Source organism: Rhinatrema bivittatum, chromosome 6 (assembly GCF_901001135.1).
Source record: "Rhinatrema bivittatum chromosome 6, aRhiBiv1.1, whole genome shotgun sequence".
NCBI classification, from domain to species: Eukaryota; Metazoa; Chordata; class Amphibia; order Gymnophiona; family Rhinatrematidae; genus Rhinatrema; species Rhinatrema bivittatum.
Window position 1 is genome coordinate 248,819,424 of NC_042620.1, and position 13,748 is coordinate 248,833,171.

At 41.6% G+C, this 13,748-nt stretch overlaps 1 protein-coding gene across 2 annotated transcripts in view; it reads left to right on the top strand.

Moving 5' to 3' along the window:
* Positions 1-13,748, top strand: part of PHGDH (phosphoglycerate dehydrogenase) — a 97,630-nt gene that overhangs the window by 78,489 nt on the left and 5,393 nt on the right. The window contains exon 10 of one of the 2 annotated variants that reach the window (XM_029606746.1): positions 3,284-3,441. In XM_029606746.1, coding sequence (XP_029462606.1) covers positions 3,284-3,441 — 158 coding nt within the window. The remainder of the gene's footprint in view (positions 1-3,283; positions 3,442-13,748) is intronic. The other variant, XM_029606747.1, reaches the window with a different exon arrangement.

Sequence of the window (13,748 nt, forward strand, 5' to 3'; positions counted from 1 at the left end):
CAGGCTGGCCACTGTTGGAGACGAAATGCTGGACTCAATGGACCTTGGTTTGACCCAGCATGGTATTTCTTATGTTCTTACTTTGTAAAGTAGGCACATATATCATGTTGAAAATACTCACTTGCATGCATACTTGAAATCACCAGTTCACTGATACTTCCACCAGTTCAACCAGTTTGTCTCCAGTTCACCTAGACCTCTATCACTTCACCCTGAACCTCTGCCAGTTTACCCAGACCTCCAATCTAAAAACTGCAACTAACAGACAAGTCCAATTTTACTTGTATGAGTCAATTAGCAGGTGTAAAAATGTACAAGTATGGTAATGTATACGTATATATCTCTTACAAAATAACTACGGCGAGTACTTCTGAACCCTGCTCTGGAATGTCCCTAGCCCGCCCATTTTTCTCCACCAGTAAAACATATACACAGAATGGAAAATACGCGCAAACTCTCAACATTTATAAAATAGCATATGCATGAGGACATGCTGTTATGCATGAAACCCCTTTGAGAATTTGCTCCATGATCTACTTGACACCATATTCCAGGTTAGCCTGTTTTTTTAATCTGGGTTAATACTCCCTACAATATGGTCTCACCAGAAATGTAAAAAGATGTTTTTATAAGTGTGGCACCCCTATCGGGTCTGGCCAGTGGATGCCACTATCCCTGTATCCGAGTACTTACAACACTTACAACATTTATCAAAATGCACTTTAGGGGCCGACCTAATGCTCACATTAACACCGACTTTTTTCCCAAGTCTCATTCACACCAGGGTGAGTGAGCTCTCACAATTTGGATTGCAAGAGAGTCTTAGCCTTCTACCTGCAGCGGACAGCAGGCCATAAGCAGTCCAAGCAACTCTTCATCTCTTTTGATAGGAATAGATTGGGAGTTGCTGTTACTAAGCAGACTCTGTCCAATTGGTTTGGCGGATTGAATTTCCTTCTGCTACACTCAGGCAGGACTGCAGCTTGGGGGCCATGTCAAGGCTCATTCTGTCAGAACCATGGTGACTTCGGTGGCCCACTTGCAAGTGGTCCCTGTGGACGAGATCTGCAAGGCTGTGACGAGGAGTTCTCTCTACACTTTTGCCTCTCACTACTATCTGGACAGGGATGGCCAACGCAATAGCAGTTTCGGCCAGTCCATCCTTCAGAATCTCTTTCAGCTGTAGCACCCAACTCTTCCTGCCTAGGGCCCATGGTTCGGGTTTAGGCTATCTCCCTCTGTTACCAACAGCACCAGTGTTATTTCTAGAAACTTTGACATAAGTTTTCTGTGCCGGGCTCCATCCGATGATGTCACCCATGTGTGAGGACTAACCTCCTGCTGACCTAGAAGAACTCCTGTTAGAGGTAATCAACTCTGTTTTACATGAAAAAGGACATTCATAATCTGAGGTACAAATATCACCACATGTACTGTTTTTATTGTTTGTACATGAACTGCTCTGATACCAACCAGAAAACTCTGCAGAAAAGACAATAAAACCCAAAGGCTATTAAACCTATTGTACAGTGCATTTCATGTGGGCTTCGCCCTCAGAAAGCCGTGAGTACACTGAATTACAATTACAATATGTAAACCTCTCATACCAAAACAGCACTAAATGGCAGCACTCAAACTGTAACAACCCTACCTATGAAAAGGCAACACTGAAAATATTATACCAGGCCTTAAAACATCAATAAACCTTCTTTTAGGAAATCAGAACAAGCCAGGGTGCTGTACATCCTTACATACAAACTACATACAAGCATATTACCTCACCTCGGTCACACATGCAGAACATAGTCAGACTCTAACCAAATACAAAACAAGGAAGCTATAAAGTATAAATAGAAACTTGACAATAAAAACTGAACTGGAAGCCGCAAGAAGGTAGATTATTTATGCAATGCAATAATGGAAAAACAGAAACACCATCATTCCTCATAAAACAAAATCAAGAAATATAACACATCAATCATAAGAGTAAAACTGTACTTTAGAATAAATATTTCAAAACAGCTGATGAACAGATTATTATTTAATAATTAAATTCCTAAAATGTTTAAAATTTCTCAAACGCCAATAAAATATTTCAAAACAGACACATCAAAAAGCTCCCAACAATTAAAACTACTACTACTAATAATAATACAAATTCCCCATTCTCCAGATCTGGGATTTTTTTATTTCCAGTCACTCTGAGATTACTGTAGATTGGGGAAAGGAGCTGAATGCATTTTATCCTCTATCTCACAAATACCACACTTACACACTCCCTCTCTCATACATTCACCCATGCTCCCATATACTCACCCACCCTCCAACAGATTCATATAGGATCTCGCTACACTCTCTCTTTCTCATAAAAACATACACACCCAGGTACTCACACACCCTCTCTCTCACACACGCATACATATGCACACATGCATATAGGCTCTTATACACATACACATTCACACAGGCTCTCACACAAATCCTCCCATTTATTTTCAAGAACATGCACACAAACTCTCAGGGCCTTCCCCTATTTTCTTCGGCCATGGCAGGATGGAGTCCACAGTGGCCCTGCCGTGCCTTTCTTTGGCCATGGCAGGTTGGGGTACCAACAGACCTCTGTTCAGAATCCTGCAGGCACCTCATAAGAACATAAGACTTGCCATACTGAGTCAGACCAGTGGCCCATCCAGGTCATAAGTGCCTGGCAGGATCCAAAGGGGTAGATGGATACCATGCTGCTTAACCCAGGGGTAAGAAGTGGATTTCTGCAACTCCATCTTAATAATGGTTTATGGACTTTTCTGTGGTAAGGTGAGGCAGATCAAGGGAAGAAAAATACACATGTAAATTGAATTTTCAAATCTTCAGGTGTACTTTTCAAGTAAATTTCTACCTGCAAAAAAGCAGGAGTAAGTGACTGTACATACTTTATGCTCATGGCAGTTTTCAAAGTGAAAATACATGCATACTTTTGCTTTGAAAATTAATACGACGTCCATAGATAAAGAGTACATGCAGTCTTTGTCACAATGCAGACAGTTTGAAAATTTCCCACATATCGTACAGATTGATGGAAAGAATACAGAAAGGGAATGGTCTTGTAACAGCAATTACTTCCATAGGAATGAACATGCTGGGAACGTGAAAAGATATTCTTATAAAGAATATTCTTATAACACAAATTAATTCTATAGGAATGGACATTTCTAAAACTGTAAAGATGTTTTATTTGACTTTATTACAGTCCACTTTCTTTGAATTATTCCATTTCTGCTGTTAGAAGTCAGTAATTTTCCCCTGCAAACCACAGGAGAGAGCCTGAGGAATGCTGGAGGTTATTTAATCCCTGCTGTGGCCATCGGACTTCTGAAAGGAGCTGTGCAGGCTAACCTGAACCTTATCAACGCGGCTCTCTATGCAGAAGAAGCAGGGCTGAAGGTAGGCGTTTGGCACAATCAGTATTCATTTATCTTTCAGAGAATTTATTTTGATCTTGAAAGAGAAGTATAAAGGCTCAGGCTGTGGATATCTCCAAAAATGTTCTGTCTTCTTGTCTAAAGTAGGAACGGCAATTATTATCATTATTGGCATAAATAATTATAAAAGATTATTAGCATGTTGTTGACAGTGTACAAAATACATTGGCTCTAAAAATCAGTCTGAACACAGACAGATTTTGTGACCTGTGGAAAGACATAATGTAATTGCTGTGGGTATTTCAGAAGTTTGGTTCGTAGGTATTCCAGTTTTGTATTTTCACCAATGCACTGCTACACAGTGAGAAACCAGGATTTGCAATTTTCACACTTCTGTTCTTTCACCCTCTCTTTGTTAATCTCTAGTAGTCACTCCAGAGTTTTGAAGGAACTCAAATATGAAATTGCATACCTACTACTGATAATATACAGAATAAATCATTAAAATCTGCCCCGTACATCAGGACTGATTGATAGCCAGTGCAATGCCAATGTTTGCCTGACCATGCCAGGCAAAATGGTAAAAGAACAGAATTGCATCGCAGGTGGATAAATATGGCTCTTAATTGGGAAGAGCCAGCATGGATTTAGTAAAGGAAATTCATGCCTTACTAATGTATAATAATTTTTTAATAGCTGGCATGCCATGTTTGGTCAGACTAATGCTCCAGCAAGCCCAGCATTCTGTCTCAGACAGTGGCCAGTCCAGGTAACTTTGAAAAACCCGGCAGAACCTAATAGGGAAAACCATTCCCTGTTGCAATCTGCCCTCCAGAAACCTGCCCAAATCATTTTTAAACCTAGCTCTATTGCTTGCCTTAATCAAATCCACCAATAACAAATTCCATAGCTTGATTGTGTGTTGACTGAAAAAATATTTTCTTCAATTTATTTTAAATCTGCTACCAGTTTGTTTCTTGGAGTGTCCCCTAATCAGAAGAGCTTACTCTCCATGATAGTTTGCTGAGGCTATGAGCTTGGTGGATTTGTCCTCTGGGTTTGTCCCTTCCAGTGCAACAACAGTAGGAGCAGCTAAACCAAATTGTGGGCCTCTTTCAGGGTCTGGCTGGCCACATGGAAGCCATACAGGTTCAATTTCCGGCCCCGATACCGTCCTGCCTCTGAATTGCAATGGAACGAGGAGAGTCATATGGCCATTTTCTGGCCTTTCCCAGGCCATCTGACCATGACTACTACTCCCTTGACCTTGCAAAATCCCTGCTTTGCACAGAGGACAGATCACTTTCTTTGTTCTCCTGAAGGCAATGAACCCAATTATCCTCAGTCTGCCCTGGCTAATTCAGCATAACCCCACCTTTGACTGGCAGAAAATTTAAATTTCCTGTTGGGGACCCTTCTGTCTGCAACAGTGCCTTCCTCAGATTTCTTCACCAGTATCTGCTGCTCAGACTTCTGTTTCTATTCACCCTGGACTTCAAAGTTTTCGGGATGTATTCAGTAAGAAGCACATTGAGACCTTTCCACCCCACAGGATCTATGACTGCCCTATCGACCTGCTTCCTGAGAAGATTCCTCTCCAAGGCAGGGTCTACCTGCAGTCCACACCACAGACTAAAGCTGTAATGGGCTACATTAATGAAAATCTGGAACATATTGTCCTGCCTTGCCGTCCGGGCCCTAGCCGACCGCTCCATGTGATCGGCGTAGACCCATCGGGGTCAGGAGCCCACGTGACCCATCGCTCGACCCCTGGACAGTCTCCCCGAGTCGGGTCCCGACCGGACCTGAGGCACGCCCTCCCGCCGACGTCACCACCAGCGATCGTGAATACCTTTAAAAATAAGGCGATGTCCTCAGCCAGCCCCTTGTCGCACCCCTTGCGCAGCCCCTGAAGCTTTTCCACACTACAATTCCCTTCCCTAACCACTACAAGCCTCTGTTTTACCCATTCTCCCTCCCGTCCCACAGCCTCGCATACCTCCTCACTCAGCTAGTAACTGCTCTAATTTTCCCCCTCCAAACCTTCTCTCCCTCCCTCACTCTCCTCCTTATCACCCTTCGCCCGCATCATCTTTCTCCCCCTATCCTCAAACCCCATTCACTTTTATTTCTGTCCACCTTCAACTATACGCGCTCATCTTCATTAGACTCCAATCTCCAACCCCCTCAGTCTTTACTTCTCCCCTTGCATCCAAACATGCTAGCGCTCCCTATCCTAAACTTAAAAATCCCTCACACAATTACAGAAAACCCCCTATAACCATTTACCCCTCTCACCCAAGATCCCTAATACCAATCATGATTTCCCCCCTCACACAATTTCTCGGCCTCACAGCCTTCTCTCTTATACTCTTCAATGCCCAATCCCTTGTTAAAAAGACTCCCATCCTAAATGATATCCTGCTTGGCTTTAAACCTGACATCTGTGCCAAAACAGAAACTTGGCTCAAACAAACAGACGTAGTCCTCTTAAACCAACTATCTACACACTTATACAACATCATCTCCATACTTAGGCTCATAAAAAGAGGAGGAGGTATACTATTTGCAGTCAAGAAAGACCTCAGACTAATATCACAGACTGTCAATACCTCACCTACAAGCCGATACAGTACAGTGCGCTCCGGTGCGCACTGTTAACCTGCCCTTGGATGCGCGTTTTCCCTTACCCCTTATTCAGTAAGGGGCGGAAAACGCGTGTCCAACCCGCGGCACCTAATAGCGCCCTCAACATGCAAATGCATGTTGATGGCCCTATTAGGTATTCCCATGCGATACAGAAAATAAAATGTGCAGCCAAGCCGCACATTTTACTTTAAGAAATTAGCGACTACCTAGTTTCTGCCGGCACCGGGAAAGTGCACAGAAAAGCAGTAAAAACTGCTTTTCTGTGCACCCTCCGACATAATATCATGGCGATATTAAGTTGTAGGTCCCGAAGGGTAAAAAAAGAAAAAAAGAAAAAACATTTAAAATGGGCCGGCGGCTGTCGGGCCGAAAACCGGACGCTCAGTTTTGCCGGTGTCCGGTTTCCGAGCCCGTGGCTGTCAGCGGGCTCGAGAACCGACACCGGCAAAATTGACCGTCGACTGTCAAACCCGCTGACAGCCGCCACTCCGGGTCAAAAGGAAGCATGAGGGAAGCACTTCCCTTTTGCCCGTTTCTACCGCACCACCTAATTTAAATAGAGAATCGCGTGCACAGGTGAGTGGGCGTTCGTCCGCTGTTCCGCAGACTTTACGGAATCGGCCCGCTAGATTTAAAATTGATCTCTTGAAATCATCACAACTCCAAGTGTGCCTAGTACATACCCTCCCCCCTCATCCGAATTTATTGCTGACAATATAGACCTTGACACCCCAGCCATTATACTTGGTGATTTCAACCTCCATGTAGATGCCGTTCCTCTATCCCCCTCCTGTGAAGCATTTCTGTCCTCCCTTAACCCTATGGGATTTCAACAAATTATAAACTGCCCCACATACAAAGCAGGTCACTCCCTAGATTTAATCTTTACAAACTCATGCATTCTCTCCGCTGAAACACCATCCTGCACTGCTGTCCCTTGGTCTGACCACTCACTTATAAAAACCACACTCTCCATAATGAAAACATCTATTTTCCCACCCTCTCAAAACAATACTATCCAATTCAGAAAACCCTGCACCAAAGACGACTTAATTATTTCTCTTACTGACGCCCTTGACAAACTTGACCTATCGAATACGGAATCGGCGCTCTCCACTTGGAATAATATTACTAGAGACATAGCCGTCAAAATCTGCCCTCTAACAACCAAAGTACCAAACCCTTCTCACTATAGCAGAAAAACTTGGTACACACCTGAACTAAAAAAACTTAAACATGATCTAAGAAACTACGAAAAGAAATGGCGAAAAGATCCCTCTCCCATCCTGCTGGCCTCATACAAATCCTCCCTGCTCACCTATAGAACCACCATCCTTAAAACCAAACGTGACTTCTACGCACTTAAAATTCATGACTTTCAATACAATGCCAAAGCCCTTTTCTCTTATGTTTCCACCCTTACTAAAACCTCCCCTCCACCCATATCTGACAAGGACTCCAAAATCAAATGCGATGACCTTGCCTATTTTTTCAATGACAAAATCTCTAAGCTTATGGTAAATTTCCCCCCTTCCATCTCCTTCACTAACGTCCTCCCAAAAAACCTAATTGCCAGCCTGGACTCCCTTGAGACCACCTCATCCTCGTAAATAGAATCACTCTTAAAGAAAATAAAACCGGCATCATACCCAGCAGATGCCATCCCCACTAAAGCCCTTTTAACTATCCCTAATATAATAGCCAAACCCCTAGCTGAGATCATAAACTGTTCCCTCACGCTTGGAAATGTCCCTGCCACATTAAAACAAGCTATTGTCAAACCCATCCTAAAGAAACCTAATCTCAACCCTGCAGAACCCGCCAACTTTCGGCCAGTCTCAAACCTACTCTTCCTAGCTAAACTAATGGAAAAATTAGTCAACATCAGACTCTCTGAACACTTAGAGAAACACAATATTCCATTCTCTTCTCAGTACGGCTTCCGTAAATTCTTCAGCACCGAAACACTGCTAATCTCCCTCACTAACACTATCCTGAAAGGTATAAATAATGGGCATTCTTACATTCTAGTAATGCTTGATATCTCATCCGCCTTTGACACCATCAGCCACAAAATCCTGCTAAACCAACTTACTGATATTGGCATAACAGGAACCGCACATCGCTGGTTTGAATCTTACCTTGATAATAGACACTACAAGGTCAAAATAGGTAACAGTGAATCTGATGCCATCAACTTACCTCGAGGCGTACCCCAAGGCTCCTCCCTATCTTCTACTCTAGTCAATATTTACATGCTGCTCCTCTGCCAACTCCTATCTGATCTAGGTCTCACTCACTTCATCTACGCGGATGACGTCCAAATTCTTATCCCCATCACGGAATCCATTTCCAAATCCCTAAAGACCTGGGATAATTGTCTCACATCGATTAACCATCTCCTTACAAGTCTTAATCTCGCCCTTAATACCTCCAAAACTGAACTCCTTATCATATCACAAAACATTAATACCTATACCCCCACTGACACCACCCTCATTCTCCAATCAATACCTATCACTCAACATGTACGAGATCTAGGCATCATAGAACTGAATCTAAAAAAATTCATAAACTCTACTATGAAAGAATACTACTACAAACTTCATGTCCTAAAAAAGCTAAGACCTCTACTCCATTTTAATGATTTCCGTACTGTCCTTCAGGCCATTATATTCTCCAAAATTGATTACTGTAACTCGCTACTTCTAAGCCTCCCCACAACCACCCTCCAATTGCTACAAAATACCACAGCTAGAGTCCTCACTAACGCTTGCAGAAAGGAGCATATCATGCCTATCCTTAGAGACCTTCACTGGCTCCCAATCTCTTTCAGAATTATCTATAAGAGTCTCACAATCATTCACAAGACACTATACAGCCATAACGTCACTGGCTAAACGACTCTCTACAGTTCCATTCCTCTAACAGACCCACTAGATCTGCCTACAATGGAACCTTATACATACCCTCACCTAAACTTACCCATCTCACTTCCACGAGAGATTGAGCACTATCTATTGCAGGACCCTCGAACTGGAATTCAGTGCCCCCTGACCTCCGTCTGGAACCATGCTCCCAGAAATTAAAAAAAAAAACTAAAAACTTGGTTCTTCAAACAGGCATTTACTTATCTCTCCTTCCCCCTCTCCATCGTCCGTTACCTATATTCCTTTACAATTCTATTGCTCAAATATCTTACGTTGCTCATTCCCTCTCGTTGGTTGTTTTTGATTTTCCCCTCCTTTTACTTTTACACACCTTGTTTAATTTATTATCTTTGTTGAATTTTTAACTTTGTTGAACTTTATAAACCCCTCTCAGGAAATGATGTTTTTTCCTTCATCCTATGCTTGTTCAATGTTATCTTACTAAATGTTCCATGATAACGTTTTTGTTTAACGTTATTTCTCTACCTGTTCCATGTAAACCGATGTGATGTGCAAACGAACGTCGGTATAAAAAAGCTTTAAATAAATAAATAACATAAATAAATAAATTTGAGAAGCATCATCTCTAGAGGGAATAGGCTTCTTTTTGTGGGGAAGAAGGATCGATCACTCAGGCCATATATTGAGTAAAGTGATCTTAATGCTGTCACCCGCAAGAACAGATATCTGTTACTCTTAATAGCTGAGCTATTTGACTGTCTGCAAGCCACAAATATCTTTACCAAATTGAACCTCAGATGTGCTTATAACCTGATCCGTATACATGAAGGAGATGAATGGAAGACAGCATTCAATACCCATTTACGGGCATTATGAATACTTAGTAATACCATTTGGCTTCTGTAATGCAACAGTCATGTTCCAACAGATGGTCAATGAAATTTTCCAAGACCTCCTTCACTCCTGCATATTCATCTATGTAGATGATATTCTAATCTTCTCTTGTTCTTTGTCCCAGCACAGTGAATATGTCAGATTGGTACTCTAGGGACTTCAAGAGAATTGCCTCTGCCAAACTTGAGAAATGTAATTGAGCAGGTGGAATTACCTTTCGTGGTCTACATTATCTCTCTCCATGGTCTCCGGATGGACCCAGAAAATCTGAAGGCTATTCAAGAATGTCCCCAGACTGTAGGACTCAAAGCCCTGCATAGGTTTCTTGGCTGTATGAACTGTTAACGGCATCATACACAATTATTGCTCACATCCGATACCAAGAACTGGCCAGAAAAGCTATCTAAGCCTTTTCTCAGCTTAAGGCAGCATTTCTCAATGCCTCCTGGTTTCAGTACCTAGATCCTCTGAAGCAGAGGTAGATGCCTCTGCTATTAGGGTAGGGGCTATCTTCTCAGCACAATAATAAAGAATCACTCGTAGCATGCATCTTCTATTCTAAGAAGTTTTACTCCCACTGAAAGAAATTACACTATTGGTGACAGGGAACTTGTGGCTGGAAAACTCGCCTTGGAGGAATGGTGCCATTTATTAGAGGGAGCTGCTTACCTGTCACTATATACACCAATCACAAAAAACTTCAGCATCTTCAGCAGGCACAACAATTGAATCCACACCAAGCCTGGTGATTTTTGTTTTTTAACCAGTTTGATTTCAAACTCAAGTATCGCCCAGCAGAAAAAGAATTGTGTGGATTCCCTTTCATGATCCTTTGAAACAGGAGATATGCAGGAACAAACCCATCACATCATTAACCCTACAAGAATCCTGGCAGCTGTACCTCCTGGGAAAACCATTGTTCCTAGGTGTTTTGAGACAAAGTTCTTCACTGGGCATATGACTCTCAACTTGCAGGCCATCCAGGCACCAGAAGAACATTGAAATTACTCTCTCATCACTACTGGTGGCCCCAGGTAAAAACAGGATGACCACCGCTATGTGGAATCCTGCCCTAACTGTGCTGTCAATAAACCCTCTCATGCCTATCCATGGGGACTGTTACAACTGTTACCAGTCCCCAAGAAACCATGGTCTCACCTTTCCATTGATTTTTATTACACATCTTCAGTGCTCTAACGGTTGTACTGTCATTTGGGTCATAGAGGATTGGTTCTCAAAAATGACCCATTTTGTCCCATTCTCTGGACTTCCCTCTGCTCCAGAGCAGGCTCGTATCTTCTTTCAATACATCTTCTGACTTCACAATTTACCTGAGCAGTTACTCTTTGATCACGGAGTTAGTCTGCTGCTAAATTCTGGAATGTCTGTATACAAATGCTAAAAGTCTAAAAATTAAGATGGGAGAGTTAAAGTGTATAGCATTGGATGAAGAAGTAGATATAATTGGCATCTCACACCTGGTGGAAGGAGGATACCCAATGGGACTCTATGTGATACCAAGGTACAAATTATATAAAAATAATAGGATGGATCAAATTGGTGAGGGATGGTACTACATGTTAAAGAGAGTATTGAGTCAAACAGGATAAAAGTTCTGCAGGAAACAAAATACAATGTTGAATCTTTATGACTGGAAATTCCAGGTGAAAAATGGAATAAAATAGTAGTGGTTCATCTGGCCAGAAATGAACTAGCAGACAATGAAATTAGGGAAGCTAACAAAATCAGCAGCACAGTAATAGTGGGTGATTTCAATTACCCCAGTTTTGACTGGGTGAATGTTACATCAGGACATTCTAGAGAAGTATAGTTCCTAGATGATATAAATGACTGCTTCATTGAGCATCTAGTACAAGAACCAACAAGAGAGGAAACTATTTTAGACTTAGTCCTTAGTGCACTTGGCAATAGTGATCACAATATTATCAAATTTGACTTAATAACTAGAGGAAGCACAAAAAAGAAATCTACTGTGACAGCATACTTTCAAAAAGGTGACTATGATAACATGAGTAAAACGTTAGTTAAAAAACAGAATGGAACAACTGCAAAGGTTAAGAGTTTAGCTCAGGCATGGATGTTGTTTAAAAATATAAGAACAGATGTATTCCATGCATTAGAAAAGATGGAAGAAAGGCTAAATAACTAGCAGCATGGTTAAAAGGTGAGATGAGAGAGGCTATAATAACTAAAATAACATCTTTCAAGAAATGGAAAAGTGATCCAAATGAAGAAAACAGGAAACAGCGTAAGTACTGGCAAATCAGATGCAAAGCATTGATAACAAAGACAAAGAGAGAATTTGAAAAGAAGTTGTGGAAGCAAAAGCTCATAATAAAAACTTGTTCAGGTACATTCGAGGTGAAAAGCCTGTGAGGGAGTAAGTTGGACCATTAGATGATCAAGGTGTAAAAGAGTTAGTGATGGATGACAAAGCCATAGCAGAAAGACTAAATGAATTCCTTGCTTCAGTATTCACTGAGGAAGATGTAAGAGATATACCCATGCTAGAAATGATATTCAAAGGTGATGATTCAGAAGAACTGAAACAAAACTCAGTGAACCTGGAAGATGTACTAGGGCAAATTTACAAACTAAAGAGTAACAAATCACTTGGACCAGATGGTATACATCCTAGAGTGCTGAAAGAACTGTTAAATGAAATTGCGGACCTGCTATTGGAAATTTGTAAACTATCAGTAACATCATCTATGGTACTTGAAGACTGGAGGATTGCCAATGTAATGCCAATTTTTAAAAAGGGATCAACGGGTGATCCAGGAAACTACAAACCAGTGAGTCTAATGTCTGTGCCAGGCAAAATGGTAGAAGCTATCATAAAGAACAAAATTGCTGAATATATAGATAAGCATAGTTTAATGGGATAAAGCCAACATGGATTTAGCCAAGGGAAGTTTTGCCTCACAACTTTGTTACTTTTTTTTGAGGGCACAAATAAACATGTGAATAAAAGTGAGCCAGTTGATATAGTGTATCTGGATTTCCAGAAAGCATTTGACAGAGTCCCTCACTAAAGACTTCTTAGCAAATTAAAAAGTCATGTGATGGGGGCAGTATCCTATTGTGGATTGTCACCTGGTTAAAAGATAGAAAACAGAGAGTAGGGCTAAATGGTAAATTTTCCCAATGGAATAAGGTGAATAGTGGAAGGCCCCAGGGATCTGTTCTGAGACCACTGCTTTTTAATATATTTATAAACAACCTGGAAATGGGAACAACAAGGGATGTGATCAAATTTGCCGATGACACAAAATTATTCAAAGTTGTTAAATTGCAAGAAAATTGTGAGAAATTACAAAACTGGGACAGTGGGCATGCAAATGGCAAATGAAATGTAATGTGGGTTACTCTTAGGGAAGAGTAACCCAAATTATAGCTACATAATACACGTACAATCTTTGTTTGAATATGCCCTCTATGAAGTTTGCACCTCTATTTATCGCTCCATTCCCAGTTATCGCCAGGTGGGATCAGTTTGTTACCAACATAAGCTACCTCCAACACTCAAAGTCCACAACACTTTCCATGTATCACTGCTCAAGCCCTTGCCCCTGTCATGGTCATCATGATCCATCCCTAAGCCTATCAAAGTGGCTGCTGAAGAAGCTACAATGAGGTACAGGACATCCTGAACTCCAAGAGCATCAGAGGCAAGTTATTTATTTCACATCATGGAAGCGATATGGTCCTGAAGAAAACACTTGTGAGCCTGCTTCCAACGTTCAAACACCTCATTTCACTCAAGAGTTCCATTGTCTCTTTCCCCATAAACCTAAACCCAGAGGCCTGAGGAGGGGCTTGGAAGGGGCGTACTTTCACATTTGGCCAACTGTGGGATGTCCCTATAGTTGGC